This window comes from Furipterus horrens, unplaced genomic scaffold (genome assembly GCF_987537825.1).
Source record: "Furipterus horrens unplaced genomic scaffold, mFurHor1.1.pri manual_scaffold_3, whole genome shotgun sequence".
Taxonomy (NCBI): Eukaryota; Metazoa; Chordata; class Mammalia; order Chiroptera; family Furipteridae; genus Furipterus; species Furipterus horrens.
Window position 1 is genome coordinate 127,869,077 of NW_028327173.1, and position 26,580 is coordinate 127,895,656.

The following is a 26,580-nucleotide window of genomic DNA, read 5'->3' on the forward strand; positions in this document are numbered from 1 at the left end:
ATACTATTGACAGGAAAAACACGAGTTATTCTTTGTGAACTGACATGACTCAAGGAAGATATTTTCACATTGCGGATGACTCAGAGCGGGTTTTCATTGTTGTTGTTTGTTTAGCTCCCAAATCATTAGGAATCAGATATATCTATTTTTTCTCCTAATATTTAAATTCTTATCTCTTTCATGTTGAGTGAAAATCCAGGTTGTGGGAGAATAATGTGCTCATGCAGGAAAAGGGTCTCCTTAGAGCCTGTTTCCTAGGGGCTTGTGGAATGCAGATTCTGGGGCCTCACCCAGCAGGTTCTGATCCATCTGAGGCAGGGCATGGATATTGTCTCTCGTGATAATACATACGTACTTTCTCCTCACTGTCTTTATTCCATCTCAGTACCTCGCTACAAAATGAGCTGATTTTAAAGTGTCAGATCCAAATTGATCCTGGTGACCAGAGATACTCATTCTCAACGTAGGTCTTTTGTTAATTTAGGTGATCACACCATCTCTGCAGTTCTGCTTTGGTGCCCCCATGCGCCACACCACAGCCAAGAACAGATTTTTACACTGCAAATCAATGATGTCATTTCCCTTCAAAGCCCTTCCCCTTTGCTGACCCTGCACAGTCCTCCCACTCTCTCCAATTACACTGGTCTGCGCATAGGATGCTGCTTCCTGCAAAAAGCCCTCATTCATGTCCTGATCAGAATCGCTTTCCCCAGCCCAACTTCTGGTTGCTCCACTTTCTTTCACAGCACCACACAGTCTCTAAAGGCATGATTATTAGACTTAAGCCTGTCTCCCCATGTCACCACACGCTCCGTGAGACAGGTACTGAGGCCAATTGCTCGTCACCACATCCTGCCCTAGGCAGTGCCAGCAAGTGGCAGTCCTCTAGGTGGTGAGGAAAATGGGCTTTGGGGCCAAAGGGTTCAGATTCAAATTCTAGCTCTGCTACTTAGTACTTGTGTGATCTTGGGCAAGTTACTTAATTTCTCTGGGTCTCTATTTTCTCCGTCAGGGATTATGAAAGTACTATTTTATAGGTTTATTGTGATAATTAAAAAATACACAGAAGTGCTGTAGAATAGTGGCTGGCATGCGGAATGCATCCCATACAGGATAGCTTTTGAAAAGTAGGTATTCAGTACATTTTTGTTACATCAGTAAAAAACAATGGAGCTTTGTGTCCTTTCTCATCATCACTGCCGCAGTCAATGCATTATGTCCATCAACTTCTCCCTGCATCTGCTCCTTAAAGGAGCTCCACTCCTGCTCCACTTCTGCCCTGAGACGTCTGCTGACCCCACTCTCCATGCCACAGCATCAGTTCCAGCTTAGATCCTCTGTCATCACTGCCAAGCCACCCCTCTTCCTTCCTCCATGGATCTCCTGAAATGTGACCTCCTCCCTGGAACTTCCTTAAGTGGAACTGAGCTCGTCATTCTATCCTCTATTTCTAACAAAGAAGTTAAAGGCTGTTGTCTGAGGTTCCAAAGCTGTAAATTGTCTGAGCTTTTCACTGGACAGACGGTCTCACCATTGCAGGGCAGTTGGCGTTTCTCCTGCGCCCACACTGAAGAACGGGAGTCTAAGGGGGCAAAGGGTTTATTTAACTTGCTCTGCACATATTTAGCACAACGCCAGCCCACATGGATGCTGAGTAAATGTGACCTGATGATGATTTAATTAATTGCTTTGTCCATGCCAGAAATAAAACCCTGAACTCGTAAATCTGTTTCTCCCATGTTACAATATGTTCCGATGCTGAGTCTATTATGAGAGTGGTTTTCTGCATTTACTCTCACAAAAGAATACAAAAGAAGAGAGCAATTACATGAAAATGTCAAATTAATAAAATTATTTTTCACACCTTGAGTCAAAAGGTACCTTTAGAACACTGTATAAAAAGGTGCCTCATCTCAAGTTTAACTGCCTATGCTTTAAGGGTTATTTCATAAATCTAAAATGAAAAAGCAAAACATGTCACTATCCATTTTTAAAGTACTTGTTGTATTCGGTGCATGCACCATTATGGAGAACTTACACTCAGAGCAAAAAGATTTGTAGCAAAGCATATGACCTTCTTCCCACTACAATGACCATCCCCTAATTAGGCAATGCATCTGATAGTCATTAACAGGAATGAGATAATGAATCACTTTCTCTCTTCTTTGTTAATTTGCTGTAACCAAGCGGCTAATGGATGTCAGAGCTGAGTGATTGCACTGATTATAGTGATTTATAGTTGCAACAAAACAATTTAAAACCATTCTGATTATTCATGTTTAAGATGCTTTATGTTTTGTTTACTAAATGTTTTATGTCCCCCCTTCTCCTACTGCTGAAGTCCTGTCCCCTCCTACCCTGTCACTTTTCACAAAAAGACCTGTTCCTAGAAAAGCTGAAAGTTGTAGGCTTTTTTTATTGTTTTAAACTAAGCATTCCATTTTGTTTACATATATCTATCAATCGATCAATAGATAAATCAATCGAAAGATATATGAAGTTTACACAGTAGGAAAAAAGAAAAGCCTTAGGGGTGGCTGAAAACTCCAGTGGTGCCTCGTTCAAAAAATGACAGAAATAAGAGGAAATAAGGTGAACTTCAAGCTCCTTACCTTGGGGCTCCCAGTCCCTTCCTCATCCGCCACCGACACATCAGTAGCCAGGATCTCGGCTTTGATGGTGTCCAGGGCCCTGAGAATCCAGCTGTGCTGCCGTTTGATTTGCCTCTGCAGCTCCTTCCACTGACTTGCAATCATCCGCAGCATGTCCTTTAGTCCTTCTCCAGAGAAAGGGGAGAGCACAAGTTATGGACTTGATTGCATTCGTGCCATTATTATTTAGTAAATCCGATGGTTATTTCAAACAATAAACATAATTTTAAATGACCATTACCATCACCTGCCAGATTAGCCTTTGTCACTCAGAAGAGACACTGGGAGCTTTTTACTTGACAGAAAGCATAAGGCCACAAAACTGGTCCTTATAACCACATGGATTAATGGCTTGGAATTAACTTGGATTCAGTATATTGACTAAATGGAGGTATGTGGAACAAAAAATCATAATATGCAAAAATTATTAACTACAGCTTCACATTACAAATAAAAGTTTCTATGTGTATCTGTGTGGAGACTTAAAAATATCAGAGATGTATGGAGATAGGTAAAGTTAATTTGATGAAAAATACAGTAAATGAGCCATAATTAAGACAGCAGTCTTTAGCATTAGCACATCCGATTAATGCTGCTCTTTTCTTATTTAGCTGTGGTAAGCTCAAAGCAAGAGCCAAATTGTAATTCATCCTGTCTTACGGTCTTTTACCACCAGGATAACTATAACCAAATGACAAAAGTATTTTTTATTTATAATCTGTTCCTCATAAATACATTAAAACTGGGGAAAGAACTGGTGTGAGGCCAAAACTCTGCTAATGCAATGACCAGCAAAGAGCACGCACAACGTTCACGTGTGTGAACTGGCAGGGAAATAATCAGATCTTTCTAGGCTGCCAGCCTTCTATCTGTAATGATATCTATAAGTACCTTAATGCATATGCATTATAACTATATGCACAATTCTCATTCATTATCTTAATGTTATTTCCAGAACACCTACATCAAAAAGCACGTCAACGGGAAGTTTTCAGGAATGTGATTTCGATTGAAACTAAGGTGAACAGCAAGCACGGAATAAAATGAACAGACCATTTGGAGGCAGTATTTCATCTTACAAGTATCACAGCATTGTATGCAGTATATGAAACATTTATAAATCTTGAAGGTCAATCTGATAATGTAAATATTAATAATACATAAGGAGGGGAATATATGCAGTAATTTACAGCAATGCTTCTTCATTCTTAATAGTCTGGAGACACAAAGACTTGCAATATTTCAGGAGGATTTACCTGCTTTGTGAGACGCAATAAGCTCGAGAAGTTGGCGTCCTTCTTCCTCCACAGCTTCCTTGAGAGCACAATGACTGTCTACATTCAACTTAAAACTCTGCAGGGAAAAGTATGAGCATCAAATCCTGGCAAGGCAGTTTACATAAAATATCCATACAAAATAACTTGCTACTTTTTATCAAGAACCGCAGACTCCAATTTACTCAATAGACAAACTAATTTGCAGTACTAAGAGCTATTGATATTTGGGATATGCGCTCAAAATGTTTCCATTAGATTAGCAGAGTACATCTGTTTGGAAACAGCTGACAAATCTAGAAGTTCATTAGGTTTTTATGAAAAGTCACATCCCGTAGGCTATATCAAGAGTATCAGTAGTCTATAAAATACACTGAATTTCTACCAGCACATATGAGCTCTTTTCTTCACTTTTTAAAAAATGTTAGTGATAGCACTATTTATAAACCATAAAAAAATTGGCAGCATAAATTATATTAGCCTTATGTGCACATATATAAATCCATTAATACAGTAGATATTCAGCTCTGTTTTTCAGATACCATGCAAACTATAGAATATAGAAATGAATTTAAGTGATATATTGAGGAATCAAATACTTTTCAAATCTTTGATGTTAAAATTTTTATTTTTTCCCATGTGACACTGCTTTATAAATGAATAAATCAAGCATATCAGGGCATTTTTCACTCATTATAATCATCCAAAAAACAAAACCTGCTGTCATGGCTGAATTCCAACTCAGAGACATTTCTTTCAGGAAGCCTTCCCTAATGCCTTACATGGAGTTAATTATCCCCCTCTCTCTGTTACCTCTGCTCTTTATACATGCTTCTATTGTAGAATTTATCATATTGTATTCTGTTTTATTTCTATACTTGGCTACCAAATCATAAGCAATTTGAAAGAATTGCCAGTTTCACATTTATCTCCAACTCATGTCACATACAAAATGGTTGACAAATGTTTGCAGGAACAGTGGCTATCTGTTGAACTGCGTCAGTAGAACTCTCTGGAGGTGAAGGTTTCCATTTCAGTATTTCAAGAAACACATATGGTTTTCCAAATATTTTCCCATCTCTAAAATGTTATAAGGGGTTCCAACTACAGGAGGTGCAATGGAGAGTAATCATAGTAACCAATCTGTTCAACCAATGGTTACACTTCAGGAAAAAAATTTATTCCTTCACTTGCCTAACTGGAATGAGCATGGATTCTGAAATAGTGCATGCCAAATTTTGGCTTCTCTGTGACAGGCTCCAAAACATACAACATATTTGGCTCTCACTACACCCACTGAGCCATAGTACTAAGAATATTTGAAGAAGTTTGAGTTTATACAGTCCTAGTTGGAATGCAATTTGGATAAGAAGAGGTTAAGCAAACATAAATTGTGTAATCAGGTATTCATTCATTCATTCATTCATTCATTTAAACAACACGCGTTGTGGCTATCCTGCACACTGTGCCCCGTAATAGTAATTCAGGGACTATAAAGTATGGCCTCTGGCACCAAACGGCACCTGTGCATGTTATGAGGAGAAGGAAGTGCATCGTTAGTCATCTTGGATGTGCAGTGCTTGAGTATGGGCTCGCCTTTTCTTAGTATAGAAAGGGGGTCTTTTTAAAGCTCAGAAGAAAAAGTGAGCATCAAAACTCAGAAGAAGCTACAAATGAGGGAAAGCCTTGGAAAATAAGAATTTTGACTGGAAAAAAAATTGACTCCAAAATTCATCTGACTAGAGGCATAAGAAATAGCAACACTTCAGGCAAACATCACAGGAAGAGAGATTCAGCATTAGGTTTCCCCAAGGAATATTCACTATTTTTTGTATTTTTCTCTTTCAGTTACAGGTATTTTGTTGAAGAAAATAAAATATGGCAAAGTATGGGAAGTCTGAGGCTTCTGGTCAATCCATACAATATAATACCTATGATAAACTAAATTATCTATTATTTTATAGCCAGAACATGGCTGCATCTACTTTTTGCCACTACAGTGGAAATCCTCAACTCTAAAGTAATGCCATGCAGAATGAGGTGCATTGTGTTTCAGGGAAGAGAAAAACTTGAGATCAACCCTAGAGTGCAGCGATGTTCAATTTTGTTCAACTCATGACACACATAACCTAATGACTAAAATTCTGCAGCACATCAAAAATATTTTATTTTCCCAATTTGCTAAAAAAAATAGGTATAATTTTGATTCATTCACAACAGACAGCCATTGTTGTGTTGGCTGTTGTCATTTTTTTACCTGCCAATCTAAAGGAAAAGAGGTCAGTGCCCCTGACAAAAGTCTGGCATCGCATGTTTTAAAAAATCTTGCCACACACCAGTGTGCTGTGGCACAATGGTTGAAAATTTCCAAAATTTAGGGAAACAAAACTATTCTAGATGTTTACTCATCACTGTAAATTTAGCCTACTGCTCTCTTTGATCTGTTTACTACAACGACCCTGTCCTGAATGGTGGGTAACCATGAGCTTCCATAGAAGTATATCAGGCTATGTTTCAGAGCAGAACAGAACCTAAGGACCTGTGAGTAGGTTGGATAACCTGACATAATTGAAGACAAGAGTATAGAATAGATGCAGCTGGATCTGGTTCTGCCTCAAGATGATGTGGAAGCATTCGATTAGGAACTTGGAAAAGATGAGGTATTTATTATTAGGAAAAAAATAAGCTGATAAGCTTGATGCTGTAGAAAAGAACCATTTAATATAACTATTGTCCAAATGGTACAGTATTGCTTGACTTTCAGGTGCACCCATTAACCATTAATGGTGTCAACTAAGGCATTTATGATGGACCTCTGAGAAAGCAGCCAAGCAGGCACATTAACAAAATTCCTGGTTACTAAAGCATTCTGTAATAAGCTCTCCCCATTCTAAACCCACCTGTTTCCTAGGGAAGGAACTTAGACAAAAGGGTTTTCTTTTTATTTTCCTTGAACTTGATACTTGATATTTTCATTCTTATGCTAACATTTCCTCAGCAATGCCTTATGGTTTATAGTCCCTCTGAAACATCCTTAGCATTCCCTGAATTCAGGGCACTTTCTGGAGAGTTCATTTACGGCAATGACATTGCCATAGACAGGTACCACAGACCTATGTCACTGATGATGTGGAATTCCATAAATATGGGTAAGCTGGATCCTGTGGGACACCACATCTTTTTTAGTGTCTTTAAAGTAGAATCTAAGTAAATGTTTAGAAGAGACTAACTTAGGAAATGGAAAATACAGTGACTGAGACAAAGGACTAGATTATCGAAAACATGATGCATCTGTTGTTGACCAATGGATATTTCCATTACTGCACCCTCTAGCCCTCCCCCTCTTGTACAGATCTGGGTACATTACTCCTTGGCAGGATCCAAATTCCAGTACGCATGCTGATTGTCCTTAGATCATGATCAAACCTTACAAAGCAAATAAAATGCTGCATCAAACCCTATTCCATTCAAATTTCTGAAGAGCTCAGCTTGATGGGAATGCAGAGGTCACGTGGATATGAAATGAAAGCAAGGAAATAAATGTCTTGAGAGACAAAACTATGACAAATGTGAAAAATAATTCTCATGAGAGATCATAAGCATAGATGTCCTGGTACAAGAAATAGTGGGAAAGACCATAATCACATTAAGAGGCTTAAGGTCCAACGTGTTTCAGTCTTAGCAGTGTCAGATCATGAACACAGACTTTCAATCATCCCCATAGAATACTGTTAGTATCTGCCAGGTCCATTGAGGTCCCTGAGTTTTATGATGTTTGTAAACAGAAAGACTAAAAAGGGTTACTGTCTTTTTAAAGCATAAATTAATAGATTTTTATTGAGCCGTCTCTGACAGACCTATAGATACAAAAGTTAATACAAAACTTTGGCATATGCAGCTAGCTTATAGTCTATTGGGTAAAGTAACAGATCAGGTAGCCTCATAGGGCCCAGTATAGAGTAAATGTGTAATTAGGGTTTGGTGTTAATAGAGGGTGGTGGGGCCTTAAGCAAAATGAACAATGATACACCCTACCTGATGAGATTTTTTTTTAATCAAAGTATCATGCTGGCCAAGTTAAAACAAGACTGTGGGCTACATTCCGTATAAGCGTGGTAAGTGCTGGGTAGGTGCTGCATATCCTAGCAGGAAGCTTGTAGGGAAAGAACTGATCTGTACACAGGCCTGGAGACAGCCTTTACTGTAGCAGGAATCAGGGGGCCACCAGCAACTTGATGACTGGAACACGGTTTAAGCAGGGCAGTTGGGAGCTGTGGATATACAAATCAAAGACTCATGGAAGAAGATGCAATGAGCTCTGGCTGGGTAGCTCAGTTGGTTAGAGCATCATCCTGATATGCCAAGGTTCTGGGTTCAATCCCTGGTCAGGACACATACAAGAATCAACCAATGAATGCATAAATAAGAGGAACGGCAAATCTCTCTCATCTCTCCCCCTTCTTCTCTCTCATCTCCTGCCTTCTTTTTTCTCTCTAAAAAAAATCAAAATATAAACTTTTATTTTAAAAAAAGATACAACAATGTGGGTGAGTGATTAGTACAGTTCTGTGTTCTAGAAAAATCTTTCTGGCTGTTGTGTAGAGTTGATTTTAAAAGGGCAGACTGGAGACAAGGAGGCCATTTAGGAGCCTGCTCTGGTAATATAGGCCAGATGTTTCTGCATGCTCATATTTTTTTTAATTAAAAAAAGATATGCTTTTTCTTCTAAATGAATGGAAGAAAGAAAAACGGAGAAAATCTTCTGTCTTTTTAAGTTTTTCTCAGTGCATGAGAGCAGCATGTGCCAGAATTTAGTTCTTTGGCTGTTCTGATGATAAATACCAGAGGTTATTAGTCAGGAGTCTCCAAATGTGAAAGACATATTGAACTGATGAACTTTTACTCCCACTGTCATTTTAAAGAGATAGTATATATGCTGATGAATAAGGCACTTGATGACACTTTTTCTTCACACAAAAGATTTTTCACTACCCTAAGAAAATGAAAAGGTGCTTTTTTACAAGGGCACAAGGAGGAATGTATGCTCAGTCAGAAAAGCAGAGGACAGAAAAGGTACCTGCCACCTGCCTCGGCCTGCCTGAGGCTCCACCTCGAGTTGTGCCCTGCACGCCCTGATCCCCAGAGGGCCCCAGGTCGGGGAGAAAGCCATGATCCTCCACCGCCCTGTGCAGCACCCGGCAGCTCCTCCTTTCCCATTGCCACCCATAGAGGGTGCTCAGAGGGTCCTCAAAATATAAAATATACCTTCAAAATGCCATATGTGCCAACAACTGAAAGATTTTTATTATACATTTGTTTACTCAAATTTATAAGACACATACCCATTAAAAGGAAGACCATGAGAACACAGAGAACACATTACAAGCCAAAAAATGAAGATTCACAATTGAATCTCTGATAAAATTATATGTATGTAAATGAATAGTCCCAGTGTGTAAAAAAGAAGACTGTAGGGAACCACAACAAACTGTTAACTTCAATTTGCGGGGTAGGACTTGGAGTTAACATGATCTGGTCTTACAGAATGAGTTCTCCATGCTTTCGCTTTCTGTAACATAAAATGAAAACAATATTAGCTAACTTCTAGGTTGTTGTAAGAATTAGAGATTATGATTGTGAAGCATCAAAGCAGTGCCTGGCAATGAGTTGGCCTAAACAGAAATCATTGTGACCTTTTAAATTCATTTTCTCTATTTTCCAAATGATCTATGTAGTAAATGGCACTATGTGGCATTTTCAGGTGACAAGTGGCACTTATTGTTGAGGCTCCCTGTACTCCCCAAGTGCAGAGAGCAGGTTCTCTTTGGCTTTGTGTCTCTACCTGGCACAGGCCTGTCCACAGGAGGCACCAAAACACGGCAGCTATCATCTGAGACTCAGGGAAGAGGGAGTGCGGGCTGAGAGGCCAATGAGATGGCTCTTCCTTTTGCGTTAGGTGTGCTCCCCTGGACAAGTCATCTAACCTTTCTAGGCTTCAGTCTCCTTATCTACAATCCAGGCATTTGGACTCAATAGTTTCCAGTCCTTGGGCACTTTGATTTTATCATACGCCATGCAATTAAGGATAGGTAGCTTGGGAAAACTTCTTATTTATTCTAAACCAGAAGATTTTCAAAGGCGGAAGAATCCCAAAGGCCATCTAACCACTCATCTACCCCAGGGCAGCTCTGTCCCTCAACCATCGCAGGCAGATGTGTCTGTTCTGTTTTTAAGTATCCCCAGGTAAGTTTCTTCTAACTTCTCGTCCTGAGTCCACAACATGTCTTCTCAGGAATTTAAGAGCTCTGTGAAGAGCAGCATGAGCTCCCCTCTGCTTCAGATGCTTTTGCCAAGGCACCTCTCCAGCGTAGGAGTTGGAAATCAGAGACATCGTAAGAACATGCCAGCAAAATCCCTACATCCAGTCAGTCACCAAGCCCTGCCAATTTATTTCTCCATCTCCGCCTCTTCTTATTGACTAACATCGCCATTGACTTAGGTCCTCGCCATCATCCCTTGCCAGGTTGACTTTGACAGCCTCCAGTCATGATCCCTCAAAAGTGCATTATTCCTTCTTTGTGGCATGCCCTTGAAGGAGTAGGCATCATCCTTGGCTGGCAGCATGTAGCTGTGAACAAGATAAATACAGTCCCTGACCTCACAGAGCTCACAGTCTAGTGGGTTGGTTGGGGTGTGCACCAGCTGATTGCATCAAGGGCCTATCACATGGTGTAGGGTGATAGTGATGACTGTAGGCTCTGGAGTTAGACAGCTTGGTTCAAATCCTGGCTCTTGCATCTCCCACTGTGTCACTTTGAGCAACTACTGTGCATTCAGTTTCTTCATCTGTGAAAAGGGGAAAATGTTAGTATCAACCTCACAAAGTTGCTGTGAGGATGAAATGCCTTGGTATGTGTAGAGCAGAGTCTGGCATATCGTAATAGCTCAATAAAACCATTTTACTTCACAAAATGGTCTGTCCATAAAACAACTCCACAAAAGGTGCTCCTCTTCTTAAAGCTCTCCCGTGGCTTCCCAAAGGTTAAGGAATGAGGTCTTGCCTCTAGCATGAGCTTCAGAGCCCTCTAAGATCCCAGCCAGGCCCCAGATCTGCCTGAAACGTGCCTGAACTGTTTCACATTCTAGTTCACACCAACTGTCTTGTCCCTCCAGGATTCTGTTTTTGCTAGTGCCTCTGCCTGGAAAGCCCTCTCCCCTTTCCCTGGCTCAGCCCCACTGCATTCTTATCATTTATCTCAGGTGTAATCCTCTCTAGCAAGGTTTCCCTGACCATCCTCCATCCTCCAAGTTTCCCCTCCTCAGCATCCACAGTATCTGTGCAGAGCTCACACCTCTACCTACTGCGCTGTTGTGTAACTGTCGATGACTGTCTGCGTCCCATCCGTGGGTTCCTTGAGAGTAGAACTTTTCACTCATCTTTGTATCCTTAGTGCCTAGGGCAGTGCCTGGAACACAGCACACACCTAATGAAAGGTTCAGAAACAACTGAACCAAGATTCATTCCAAAAACCTTCCATATAGCTTCAAACTGCCAATAGCATTCTGATGTAATCACTCTTCACTTGGAGGTAGTTGATAAATGTCCCCAAATTTTACTCAGTGAACACCATGTAAATGAGCTGTCATGTTCCTTCGCTTACAAAATTACTTGCCAATTACACTTAGATGATCCCGGTGTAATTGCCATGTAAACTGCACCCCGGCTGAGATAGCCCAAATCATCAATTTAACTTTACTCTCTCATCATATGTTACTTATCACATAATTAAATAACTGGTCAGCCACCATCACAATTTCCTATCTCCCCAACAATACGAAATGGCTATATTTGTCATTGATTTATCAATTATGACAATATGCAACACACATCCAGGTATGATATCAGAAGTTTTTAAAAATGAGAAGTACTATGTACTCTTAAGAAAGAAATCAAGTTCATGATAAAAAGATAAACATTATAAAAACTGTTTTCCTTGGTGAAAAAAAAAGGCACTAAGATGTAAAGACAAAAATTCTCATTCTTCCTGAGGAAACTTGCTTTCTGAAACCTTAGATAATAAAAACACTTGCAAGCATTTGAATGTGAATTTAGCTCTTTCAACAAATCACAGTTTCTTTCAAACAGTTGAGCTTTTGTTTGTGGAAGGTACATGTATTTTACTAAAGTTGACTTTGCTAATATTTTACGTAAGAATCAGATAGATGGGAGAGATCCTGAATGTAGATGGTGTCTCTTAGTGACCCCATTTTCATCTGTTTTCTGAATGCTGCCCCCACACCTAGCACAGGTAATCACATTGACTTCCCAGCACGACCACATTAGGCCACATGGATTCTCACACAGAGGTGCTGTCTAAACGGACCATCTGACTTTCAGAACACACTGCGCTGAGCCCCTGATTGAAAAAGAGGTCAATGCTGGCCCAAATATCTCTTTACCTCCTGTGGTGGAATAATTGATGAGCAACAGCCCCCACAGATGTGGAGTCACCACAGTGATGGATGAATATAAGTATATTATTCACACGCACAGCTGCTAATATACAGGTCCCAGCACATAAACCAGGACTTAAGAATATTATGTGGATTTAGGACAATCCCTGAAGGACTCCAGATCCATTTAAAATTTGTGTGGCAGCCTGGGGCAGATCTAGTCCAACTCCCACGTGCCTCATGCATTTGAAAGGAGGACCCAAACTGCTTTAAAAATAAATTTAATAAATTTTCTAATGTCAAGTCATTAACATGCTGTCTAGTCATATAGTCTTCATATTTGAAATGGTAATGTTAACCTGTGGAATTGTTTTAACCTTTCTAATATCTGAGTTAGTGTCTTTATTTTCCTTGTGTTTTCTGCCATAGGGGGTGAATTACATCCTGAAAACAGAAGGAAGCATTCCTATTTTTCCCTCTATAGGTATTTTTCTTATTATCATCATACCATACAATACCCAGAAAACTCTGTGACCAGAGTCTATCTTGGTTTGGAAATAGTAGAGGAAAAAATTTAACTTGATGAAGTTCTCAGTTATTGTTTGATGATTTATAACATTAGTTATAATTTGCTGTCTATAATGGTTGTAACACAGCTTTTACAAATGGTCACTCATTCATTTAGCATATATCTCTAGTAACTATCATGCATGAGCAAGGCTGGGTGTCAGAGGAGATACCAGAGACACAAGTTCTCCCTCAAGTAGGTGACAGTCACAGGTGCACTGTTGAGGGAAGGGTGGAGGAAAGAAATTCAACATCTCTAGAAACACCCGGGTTCCTCATACCACATGTTCTAAGGTCTCTAAGAAAGATATGTGCAATTCTCACAAAAGGAACAAAGAGTGCTCACATATAACGTGTTTATTTGATCTTCACAAAAACCTTCAGTACATATGACAGGCATTTTATGGCTAATGTAAAGATCTGTTTCAGGCCTAAAACCTTTACCTTAATATCATTTATATCACATGAATTATTTCAATATTCCAAAATTTCCTGTAACACCGTAGGTAAGTAGACTCTGTATTGGGGTTTACACAGGGAGAGAGGAGGGAGCTTTGGTATGCACTGGCTCCCGTCTATACAGTGTCCTTCTGCCCATGAATGAAACCTCAGGTGCAAGGCCAGTCTGCAAACTTTCTCTTCAGTGCTTAGAACAGCACCACCCTAAATAGGAAGTATTTATTTTATTTTATTTTTTAAATTTGCATATGATGAGTACTTTTTAAAGTATATTTTATTGATTATGTTATTACAGTAGTCTCAATTCCCCCTTTGCCCCCTCCACCCAGTACCCTCCAGCATTATCCCACCTAAGTTTATGTCCATGGGTTGTGCAGATAAGTTCTTTGGCTTCTCCATTTTCTGTACTATTCTTAACATCCCCCAGTCTATTTGGTACCTACCAATTATGCTTCTTAATCCCTGCACCATTTCCTCATTCTCTCCCTTCCCCTTCCCAGATAAAAACCCTCCAAATGATCTCCATATCTATGATTCTTTTTCTGTTCTAGTTGTTTGCTTTGTTTGTTTGTTTGTTAGATTCAATAGTTGATAGTTGTTAATTTGTCCACTTTTTAATACTCATGTTTTGATCTTTTCTTTCTCTTAAATAAGTACCATTAACATTTCCTATAATAATGGCTTGGTGGTGATGAACTCCTTTAGCTTTACTTGTCTGGGAAGCACTTCATCTACCTTTCAATACTAAATAATAGCTTAGCTGGATAGAGTAATCTTGGCTGTAGGTCCCTGCTTTTCATCACTTTGAATACTTCTTGCCAGTCTCGTCTTGTCTGCAAAGTTTCTGTTGAGAAGTCAGCTGGTAGTTTTATGGGAACTCCTTTGTAGGTAGCTCTCTGCTTTTCTCTTGCTGCTTTTAAGATTCTCTCTTTACCTTTAGACTTTGGCATTTTAATTATGATGTGTCTTGGTGTGGTCCTCTTAAGGTCCATCTTGTTTGGGACCCTGTGTGCTTCCTGAACTTGTATGTCTTTTTCTTTCACCAAACTTGGGAAGTTTCCTTTCATTATTTTTTCAAGTAAGTTTTCAATTTCTTGCTCTTCCTCTTCTCCTTCTGGCATCCCTATGATTTGGATGTTGGCATTTTCAGAGATGTCCCAGAGGTTCCTAAGCCTATCCTCACCGTTTTAAAATTCTTGTTTCTACTTTTTGTTTTGGTTAAGTGTTTTTCTCTTCCTTGTGTTCCAAATCATTGGTTTGAATCCCAGCTTCCTTCCCTTCTCTATTGGTTTCCTATGGATTATTCTTTATTTCTTAGTGTAACCTTCATTTCTTCCTTTACTTTTTTGCCATATTCTAGGAGTTCTCTGAGCATTCTGATTACCAGTGTTTTGAACTCTGCATCCGGTAGGTTAGCTATCTCCATTTCACTTATTTCTCTTTCTGGAATTTTGTTCTGTTCTTTCATTTGGGCCATATTTCTTTATCTCCTCAATTTAGCAGCCTCCCTGTGTTTGTTTCTGTGTATTAGGTAGAGTTGCTTTTACTCCCTGTCTTAGTATTGTGGCCTATGTAGAAAAGGCACCTGTAAATTGTGAGGGGCAGAGCCTTAGGTAATTGCCAGGGTGGGACAACCCATTTCACTGCCTTTTGGTTGTGTAGCAAGGGCTCAGAGAGGGGACAATGCCACCACCTGGCTTCTGGCGGTTCACCTGGTGCTCACCCCGTTTCCAGTTACTTCACTCTCTTCCCATGTGCAACTGGTGCCCTTCCAGCTGCTGCCCCTGGGGTGAATCCCAGAGTGGGTGGTTTTACGTATATTCTAAGACCATGATGGCCCTTTAAGCAGGGAAAATCTAGCAGTTTCTTCTTCTGCCCCAACCCCTACTGGTTTTTACAGCCAGAGGTAATGCGGGTTTATCGTCCTGCTCTGGTACCCTGGCCTGTGTGTTCTGCCCTGGGGCAGGGCTGCTCACTCTCAAGGTGTCCCTCCCATTGGTTCTTCCACCGTCACTGCCACTCCCACCTTTCCAGTCCACATCACCTCTCTTACTAGCTACACAACTCCGCCCCTCCTACCCATCTGGATGAATGTGTCTTCTTTAAATCCTTGATTGCTGGACTTGAATACAGCTCAATTTTCTGATAGTTCTGGGTGTTAGTAGTTTTGAGATGTGGTTGTAATTCTTTCTATAGTTGTGTGAGGAGGCAAAGCGTGTCTACCTACACCTCCATCTTGACTGGAATTCCCCTTGCAGCAGTCTAAATAGGAAGTATTTAATAAATGCAGTGTTTCCCTGGCATTCTAATTTTAAAAATTCATTACATCCTGAAAAGAATACTTAATAAAGTAATAAATTAGTACAATGTCTGAACACCAACAATTTTCAAAGCAACCAGAACTGCTGAATATTATGGCCCAAGAATCCATAAACTGAATCAGGCAAAATGTATATTCTCAGGTGCTTTGAATAGTTCAGAGAGCCTTTTAACTGAAAATGGAAGACAATACCATTTGCCTCCTGGATACACAGAATCAGAATTATATGAGCAAAGAAATGTGGTCCAAAACATTTACGGGTCCAAAATGAGCCACCTGTCCTCATGAATCAACCTCAAAATGCCCACATGCTATAAATTCCCAAGCGACCTTCCCACCCCTACGCCGCCAGAGGAACTCAAGCCTAAAAGCTGAGTATTTAAAATCCTTCAATGAGAAGTAATGCTGCTCCCTACTAAACTCTCAGTCACTCACTTTAAACTAACGGGAATGAAGGAGGACAAGCAAATGGAACTGCAAAGCTCCTCAGAGGCCCACAGCCCTTCTTAGTGAGGCTGGGGAAGGAGGCAACCAAGCTCACACAGCTCAGGCCTTCACAGTCTGACTGCCTCACTTTAGCACTGCAGTACAGCCCTAGGTGCTATGCAGCTCAGCCTGCTGGGGCTAGGCCCGCCTATCATCTCAGCAGAGAGAGTTAAGCAGGAATAGGTGGGTGCTGGGAAGTGGGCAAAAGACCTGTTTTAACTTCAAGTATGACCCAGTGATTCCATGTCTGGGAATTTATCCGAAGAAGCCCAAAACAGTGATTTGAAAGAACACAAGCACCCCTGTGTTCACTGCAGCACTATTTACAATGTCAAGATTTGGAAGCAGCCCAGTATCCATCAGTAGATGAGTGGATAAAACAGCTATGGTACATTTACACAGTGGAATACTACTTGGCCATAAAAAAAGAAGAAAATTTTACCCTTTGTAACATCAGGGATGGACCTGGAGAACATTATGCTAAGCAAAACAAGCCAGTCAGCAAAAGAGAAATACCATATGATTTCACTCATATGTGGAATCTCATGAACAAACTGTACTAACAAGGAAAATGAGGACAGACTTGTAGATGGAGAGCAGATGACAACTAAAGGTGGGGGACAGGTTACAGGGTGGGGGGATTGAGAAAAAAGGAAAAAGGACTCATTAACATGGAAATCATTGTGGTGATTGCTTCGGGGGAGGGAGTATAAGGAGACTAAATGGTAATGGAAAAAAATACAATAAGGATTAAATCAAAAAATAAATAACTAAATAAATAAATTTTAAAAGGAAATGAAACATGGAGCAGAGGTGAAGATAGGAGAGCAACAAAAGAAAAACAGCTGAATGTATTTGGGGAACTTATATGACTAAATACTGTGAGAAGTATAGTGTTTTTCTAATGACACAAATGAAAGCTATTTAAAATAAAAAAAATATGATATAACATGAAGATCTCAACATATTTAATAAATGCATTAAAATATCTCTCCTGAGATTTTGTTAATCAGATACATTATTAGTTTAACCCAATCTGCTTTTGTAAGTACTTAAGATAATGACCCAATAGAGGAAAATTTTCAGATCCTTCATGGGTACCAAGACTGTAAGCACTGCCAACAGGATTTTGGTGCTTCTGTGCCACCTTGTGCTATCCACCTCAAATTGCAGATGCCAATCCTAAAATGAAAAACTAAGGTCTGAAAGGTGGGCTTTAAAAGCTACTCCTGTGAACAACGGGTGTGGAGATTGACTGTGGGAGCAGCGGGGGTTGAACAGAGGTGGTCGAAGAAGAAAATATTGGGACAACTGTAGTATAATAACAATAAAAAATTAATAAAAAATAGATTTTAAAAAATGTAAAGAAAAAAAGAAAAGAAAATTTAAAAAATAAAGCTACCCCTATTAACACAAATTCAAAATTCTACACACAAGAACATGGATCCTAAATCACTTTTTAGGACCTATAGCAAAAGCTGTCACTAAAGTATGACATATTCTCATTACACTGAGCTTTGAGTTGCTGCTGTAGACAAGACACTAATGGAACCAAAAAGAGGTTCATACTCAACTACCCTGCATGCTCATTGCAGTATTATTTGCAAAAGCACAAATAAGGAGGCTGCATAAATGGCCATCATCATAAGAATGATTAAATAAACTGTAGCACATCCGCACAATAAAATATTAAGAAGCTAAAATGTGCACTGATTTTCATGTACTAACAGAAGGATATCTGAGATATGTTTAGATACCCAAAAAAAGTCATTGGATAGTATATATAATATTAATTTAAAATCCTTTCAAAGTGCACTTTTACATAAAAAGGCCCAAGAGGATATAGAACAAATGGTTTATGTTGGTTACCCAAGTGAGGGTAAGCTTTTCACTTTGAATTTTATGCTCTTTTATACTGTTTGAATTTTTTTCAGTGAGTATAATTGAATGTTTTTCTTTAGCTAGAGTCCCATAATTACAGCAGTAGTGTGAAAGATATAGTTTGCTCTACCTTCAGCACATGCCCTTGATGGTCACCAAGCTCTTATAACATCTGCTCCCTCTTTTTCTGTAAACACTGCTTGTAACATCCTCATTCCCTGCTTTCACACACTCCAAGAATAGCCCTAGGGCATCAGGCCCGCTCCTCACACAGAGAAGCTTTCAGCCAATTTCCACAGCCTTCAATACATTCGAGTCTTGGTCAGATTTGTCAGCTATGGGGCAGCAGGTCTTCCTGCACTATTCTCAAGGACATTAGTAGCTTGGGAGGAGACCCTGAAAGATTAAACAGAAGCTGGTAATGAGATTTCTGACTAGACGGGAGAGTGCATCAGAAAGAGAGCTGTCGACTTCCGACCAAGATGGAGGCACAGACAGACACACTGCATCTCCCTCCACAACTAAGAAGAAATACAACTACCTCAAAACTAGAGACAACCAGAAGTTCCAGAAAATCGAGCTGCATGGGAGTCCAACAAACAAAGATATAAAGAAGAACTACTCATCCAGACAGGTAGGAGGGGCAGAGCCAGGGCAGAGAGGATGCAGTGTGTTGGCAGCGGCTGATGAGGCAGCGGTGGCAGCTGCAGGCCAGCAGAAAATGCAGTCACAGGTTTTAAAAAGTCAGGAGGGACACCTGAGGAGTGTTTCCAGCCCCAGACCAGACCATGCAGCTCACAGTCCCAGCGCTGGGAAAAATCAAACCTCATTGCTTCTGACTGTGCAAACCAATTGGTGTTGGGGCGGAGGAAGAAACTGCCCATCTCTCAGTAGAGACTGCTTGTTTAAAGGGCCCCCACAGCCCTAGAACATCCGCAGAGAATCAATAAAATATACTTTTAAAAAGAGAGAGAGAGAGAGAGAGAGAGAGAGAGAGAGAGAGAGAGCTGTTGATGTGTCTTTCCAATCCATCCCTCTCTCTCTCTAATTTATTTCCTCTACTCTGTTCTTATCTACCTCCCACTTACCCATGGCCCACATTCTCCCCATCCTTTCATTGCTCAGATATCATTTAATCCACTTATTCAACAACAGCTGCCCTGACCTTAGGCTTGCTCCACCCATGACTAAGTAAGCAAACTCCTTCACACACACTGGTCTTTGCAGAACTGGAATCCAGACATGCTTCTGCCAGAGGTAGAAGTCTGTGACATGCTTATCAGCCTGGGCTTCAGGTCTGCCTAACCCTAGATTCCTCGCACTACTGAGATTTCCATGTTCTTTGGGAACCAAATCCCCAAAATAGTTTCTTTTAAAAACATTTTCTATTTACATCACAGACAAGGGACTCATTTCCTTAATATATAAAAAGCTCCCATAAATCCTGAATCAAAAGACCAATGACCCAACAGAAAAATAGGCTAAGAATATGAGCAGATGGGTCTCAGAAAAGAAGTACAAATGACTCCTAAGATTATGAAGAGGTACTCAGTTCCACTTAAAATGTAAGAAATACAAACTGAACTACAATGAGATGCTATCTGTAACTATCAAAGGAACAAATGTCAACCAATGGGATAACATTCTCGTATAGCAAGGATGTGCAGAAATACGCATGCTCATGCATTGCTGAGTATAAACTGGTACAATCTCTGTCAAGGCAAAACGTGAAGTTTTTAAATGTGTATATAATCTTTCACTCAGAAATATCACAGGTAACATTTATTCTAAGAATATACCTATATTATGCAAGATGGTGAATATCCAAGGATATTCATGGAAGCACTGTTTGTAATTGAAAAAGAGTGCAAGCAACCTAAGTTTTTATCATAAAGGACTGGTTAAATAAGTTATGTCATATTCATACACAGAACACTGTGCAGCCATTCAAAAGGATGATGTAGCTCTATACTGATTTTGAATTATTGATAATATAAATTAAGGGAACAAAGGTAAGTACACATCTGCATTTGTTTTCGAATACCTGAAATGACTCTGAAGGACTATAAAGAAACAAAGAAAAGTGACGGCCTGAAGGGAAGAAAATCAGTGACTCAGGGGATAAAGGTGGGAGGCTTATTTTTGACTTACTATGTTTTTACACTCCCTTCCCTTATTTACCTTTAGAATGTGGTGTTGTAGCCATACATTAGTTAGTCAAAAGTACACTTAAAGGAACGCAAAACATATTGCCTGTCCCGGCACACCCTTCAAATGCTATACCTTCAAACGATTTTCTGCGATGCCCATGGTCACTCTCATTTAAGCCAGGACTTCACAGAGTTAATCTACGCCAAGATGACCTACCTCTGTGGAATTGGTGGCTGATTCATGTCACTGTCCTGCTTTAAAATAAAATCAAACTTGCAATGAGTCTCTATTGCCCCCACAGAGAAGTTCGGTCTGTTAAAAAGACAATCTCCTTTCCCACCCAGTCCCAGTCTGCAAAACTATAACTCAGTCTCAGCCATGCCAGATGGCTCTGCACACCTCCATCACTTGCCCACAAAGTTTCCTCCCATCTCTTCTCCTTCCCTGTCTATTCAACAAATCATACATACCCCGTGGGGTGTCCATCAAATTACCTCTTTGAATCTTCCCCATCCCCCAGGAAGAACCAATGAAACTTTTCTCTGTGGTCCGAACAGTACTTTGCCTATCTTACAAGAAGTTTACTGCTCAAAATTGCATTCTATCCATCATTTATGGGCCTACAGATGACTATGTTTAATCTATGGTCACCTTCCTTAGGCTGGAAGTCCCCAGAAGAAAGAGCCTAAACCATTCATCATGTATTCCTACTAAATAACTGCCTGGCACTCACGGGTGCTAACTGTACATGAAGGTATTGTCACTGTTTCCCCCATGTTTTCTCACTTACCAAACTGAGTTAAGAATGTTGTTCTTCCAAGGCTATTTCCATGTGGTTGGTTAATGGTTGCCCAACATGACCTATGCAAATGTATCTCCCAAGTTTAAGCCAAACCCTGTGCTTGGCCTTTTTCCTATCTCTCACACAGCTCTCTGGTGTCACTTGACTTGGGTTTCTCCTACTGGATACTCTGATTGGCTATAATTAAAAAAAAAAAAAAAAAAAAAAAAAACTTTTGGTTTGTTTTCCCACAACTGATTGCATAGGATGTGGTGTCCACTTGGTGAGTTGGGCATGCACAAAAAGGATTTAGGAGATCAGTGTTATCCTTTCAGGAGCAGAGGGAGAAGTTGCTGTCCTGCTTTGCTGCTCTGCTCTGAAGCCCTCTCACTCTGAAGACTATAAATTCTCTTAAAGGAAAAAAATAGCTAAATCATCTGCCAAGAACTACTCATGATGCTTCTACTCAAATTCAGTTTTTGCTGAATTTTGCTTCTTTAGCTAATAAAAATGGTGGCGAGGGAAACAATTTAAATGTCCATCAACAGGCAAATGGATGAACCTAGTGTGGTATATCTATGCAATGGAATATTACTCAGCAATAAAAGTGAATGAATGATTAAAACACGCAACATCCAAATAAGTGCGCTGGCAGAAAGAAACCAGACCTTCCCCCCAAAAGAGAAAGAGTACATATTGGTTGATTCCATCTATGTAAAATTCTAGAAAGTACAAACTAATCTATTCAATAATAGTAACAGAAAGCAGATCTGATTGCTTAGGGATGGGAGAAAGGCCAGTAGGAGAGGAGGGAAAAACTACAAAGGATTGCGAAGAAGCTTTTGGAGGTGATGGATATTTCACTATCTTGATTGTGGTGATGGTTTCATGAGTATATACACACTTGTCAATTCGTGGGAACTGTAAAGTGGCATACTTCAAATAGATGTAATTTATTGTATGTCAATTATACCTCAATGCAACTGTTTTAAAAAAGTGGGTAGAGGTAAGAAAAAACGGAGTCCATCTAAGAACATATGTATACGATGATGTTTTAAAATTGATTTTCAAAGAAAAGGAATGTTCAATATGTTCAATACTCACAAAATACCTTTCTAGAATGACATTTTCCTGAAAATGTCATTTTCTAGGAAGATAGGAATTGTATTTTTGAAAGGAGTGGCCAGGTTGCCAGCAGATGATTAATTATCATGGAAAATCATTGATGTATCATCACAATTTCACAGTATTTCTTACAGTTAAAATAAAGCTCCTTCACATCTCTCATAAAGGTATTGTGAAGTTTTAATTGATTTGTGTTGGTAAAAATCCTTGGTTACTGTCATGGAAAATAATTGAACTAATTATCAAAATATAAATGTACAATTTTTGTTATTGTTTTTATATTTGGTTTTCTTTACAATAAACATTGCAGGGTGCCAACTATTCCAACACATTATTAAACCAGAGGAGATACTGAACTCAGGGGCTTGCATATCTGATCTGTTGATTTAATGTTAAATTACAGAATCTGTAGAGATGTTTAAAGAAACTCATGTAGCTACCTCTGCACACTGAATAATCTTGCAAATACCTTTTCCCACTCACTAAAGAGGAGTAATGACTTATGCAGGGCAAAGTAAGGAGTATAAATCTGCAGGCTTAATTGTATGCATACATCTTTTATGGTAAGGCAGGCATTTTTTGCCTTCTTTTGAGAAGAATAACTTAATATTAACCCAGCACCACAGTAAGGAAATGCAAATATATATATAAATGACAATATTGATCAGATAACAATGTAGACATTGTCCTCAGAGAGCCAGAGTAACTCGGAGTTTAAAGGTGTTTCAACAACAGGCTATATATGTAGAGTAACAGACATAGCAGGCAGGGTTACCGTGACTCAGTAATTGTCCTTCCATATCACTCAATGGGAGCCACACACACTAGGTCTTCACTAACAGTTAGACAGGATTATTCCTAATTTCAGGCAGAAAATTTGAGATCATGACCCAACATCCAGGGAACAGATCTGGATATCATAACCCCTCACTATTTGCAAAGCAGAGATAAAGATGTTGCTCTGTTATCTCTGTTCAAACCAACAAGATCAGCCATGAGCATGGAGAAAACTGGTTCAAGAAAGTATTGATTTTGGGGCAAAAAAAAAAAAATGTTTATTCTTTAAGAGATAAACATGTTAAGAAGGACTCTGCTGTGGATCTAAAGTAGAGACCCACAGCAAAGGGGATAATGGTTTCCACACTTTGGATGCCAACGTCAGTATGAGGCAAGTAAGGATATCTGCAAGTCATTACAGTCAGCTGCAGAGAGTCCCACTATTTATGGGCTAGAATACAGTAGTGACAAGTCACTTGTGGAAACTTAAATTTAAATGCAAGTTAATTCGAATTAAAAATTCATTTCCTCAGTTGCTCGAGCCACATTTCAAGTGCTTAGCAGATACATGTGGTTAGTGGCTCCCATATTGAACAATGCAATATAAAATATTCCATCCCTGCAGAAAGTTCTAGTGGATAGTGTTGGGCTGGAATGAGGCAGAGGACAACACAGGGGAGCTAAGTGAGGAATATAGATTTGTAATATAGATTTGAGAACAGGACATTGGCTATAAAGCAGTCATGTCACTCAGCTCCCAGAGAAGAGAGACCTTGGTTCATACTCTTTTAGCCTGGCTTTCAATAAAAAGAGTTGAAGCACTCTTTATGTCCCCATGCCCTCTGGGACCCAAAAACTAAATGTGTGTTTTCCATAAAATATTAAATCAAGAGAAATAAGACAGCGCACTTAATGTGAAATAAAGTTCATATATTCCTGTTTAAACACAGATTAGAATTTCTGTCAGAACAATGCCAGTGAAAAGTTGACATTCTAATTAATACAATTTACATTATAAAGCACTGAATATCTTTATCTTGCTATTATGAAATGCCCTCTTTAAAAAAATCAATGCTCTACTCAACAGGGAGTTGAGTACTAAGGGCAGTATTTAAAAATCCATGTACAAGAGAGGTGTCTAAGGTTACTGGCACTTTTACACACCATCAACCAAGGTCTCTACAAAGAGAAGCAATACACTCATCTCTACCACACAGTTTTGTCATTTTTTTGCCATCTACAAGACTGTCTGCATGCAGAAGAGGACTTTAAGACTGTTTTTCTTGCAATGCTATAAAACACTGCAAAACACAAGCACCCAAAAATAACAGTATATTCTCTCTCTTTCTCTCTCTCTCTCTTTCTCTCTCTCTCTCTCTCTCTCTCCACTTTTCTCACCCTCTCTCTCCTACCCCTCTCTCATCTCTCTCTCACTTAACACAGGGGAGCAGTTCTGAAAACCTGTGAATTCTCACACATGTAGACTCTCACACAATGCTTATTCAATCCATATTCTGAGTGTGTAAAAGGGGCAGAAAATCAACCCCACAGTTGGGTACCCAAGGATTCATGTTCATTACCTTTGTCAATTTTATGCTATCGGTGAAAGGAATAAAGATGAGATCCTTAAAGCTTGAATTTTCATTTCCTATGACAATGTGCTTTTTCTTCATGCTTTATCACACTCCACTACTTGGTTTCCACCTCTTCATAATTGATATCAGCCATTTGAAGCATTCAGTAAAAACCTCATGAGGTTCATCAAATGTCCCCCAGTCTATAATTCTTGCTTCTAACATATTCAGAAGCATATTCATCCAAGTGTTTTCCACTTCCCCTCTACGGTTGTCCCTCTGCACAGGGACGAGTGCAATGACAGTTGTATTAATTATGTGCTGAAACCCCACATAGCAGCAAAAATGATGGAGATCATCGCTTTAAATATTTTATTAAAATAACCAAGTGTAGAACTGATAAAGTAGACCCTCTTGATAATGAGAGGTTCATTAATTTTACAAGAATTCTAGAAAGCTTAGAATAGTCATCAAAATTATCTCTTTCATTTATATTTTTTTAAGAAGGGGAAAGCCTTCAATCATTGCTTTAGAGAGTAAGCGTCTAATAAAATTTTCTAAGATTTTTTAAAAATAATTACTTAACTTTGTGGATAAAGTTTTGAAAAATAGCTTGAAATATGGAGGAGTTAGATTTCACAGTTTTTCTCGAAATGCTATAAATTTTCAGCTGCTGCAGTTTACCCCATTAAAACTTGGTTTCATTAGCATATAATGACTTCTGATAAATAAAATTGATATTCTCCATGAACAAACAAGCAGCGCATTACAATCCTTTCACTGCTAACCACAAAAGCAGCACAGTCTTGCCTACCAAGTGTGTCTCCAGGTACAGTTTAAGGCTGTCCGTCTCTGCTTTAGGGGGTGTCCAGTTCTCAGTGGTTTCCATGGCTTCATTTAACCATTGAATGAATTCATCCAGCTTGTTTACAAACCCCTTGTGACAAAGAAGAAAAGGAGAGGAAAGGACAAGAAAAGCATGTTAGTTCGCTCTTGTTTAAAGCCAATCTTAAATATTCCAAACCTCACTGATGGTAAAATCGATACTACTGCACTCCCATCCTAGTTTCACACTGTAGAACGAATTTTCCAGTATTCTTGGCACTAAAATCTATCAGAACGGAAAGAAATTGTCCATGACTCCCTCTCAGTTTTTTCCTAGGAACACTTTCCTGAGAACTTTGGCTTGGACTCCAGGGTGTCATTGTAAAAATGATCTAAAATCATCAAAACATTTCTGGTGTCTGACAAGCTCCCCTCACCAAAAAAGAGGTCAGGTCTGCTAGGAACACTCATTGGTTCTGAATGATTAAAAACATTTCTGTAAAGAAGCCTATAGAATTGAGTTGCCTTAACTGAACAAGAAATCTTTTTTTTTTTTTTAACTTTATTTTTTGAGCGAGGGGAAGCAAGGGAGAAAGTGAGGGAGAAAGCGAGGGAGGGAAACATCAGTGCATGGTTGCCTCTCACATGCCCCCCGCAACCCAGGCATGTGCCCTGACTGGGTATCGAACCAGCGACACTCTGGTTTGCAGGCCGCAGCACTCGATTCCACTGAGCCACACCAGCCAGGGTGCTGAACTAGAAATCTATTTTTAAGTCACAGAAATGTGTTAAGGGATTTGAATTAGTTTTAATGACAGCCCAAATGCTTGTGGCTGAGCCTGGGTTCTAAGAAAAAAGGAAGCGTAGAAAAGATGGAAGCAATGAACAAAAGTAAACACTTGACTCTGGGTGTGTCCCAGACATAAAGAAATATTCTTGTCTAGGAAGCACAAATCAAAATAATCTTGCAATTTTTCAAATAGTGGTTATAAAAATTTATTGGCCATTTAAAAGAACACATCTGTAGAAACGGAAATTATTTTGAAAAAAAAATTGAAAGCCCAGCTATGAACCTAAGGCAAGGAAATGGGGTGGGTGCCTGCTCTCCATGTCTAAGTAAACAGCTCCACCTGGAGGTCGAAAGGAGTCAAGACAGGATTCAACATTTGTACTCATGGAGATGGCTTGGGATGCTTATTTCCCTATAAAAGGAACCTGTTTTTAAGACTTGCCTCTTGATTAATTTGGAATAATA

At 39.5% G+C, this 26,580-nt stretch overlaps 1 protein-coding gene across 2 annotated transcripts in view; it reads right to left on the minus strand.

Moving 5' to 3' along the window:
• The window catches only part of AKAP6 (A-kinase anchoring protein 6), a 513,452-nt gene that overhangs the window by 233,327 nt on the left and 253,545 nt on the right, over positions 1 to 26,580 (minus strand). Inside the window, exons 5-7 of one of the 2 annotated variants that reach the window (XM_090270150.1) lie at positions 25,315 to 25,437; positions 3,908 to 4,004; positions 2,613 to 2,776 (exon numbers count right to left, since the gene is read on the minus strand). In XM_090270150.1, the coding sequence (XP_090126276.1) occupies positions 2,613 to 2,776; positions 3,908 to 4,004; positions 25,315 to 25,437 (384 nt within the window). Of the gene's footprint in view, positions 1 to 2,612; positions 2,780 to 3,907; positions 4,005 to 25,314; positions 25,438 to 26,580 lie in introns of both variants that reach the window. The other variant, XM_090270149.1, reaches the window with a different exon arrangement.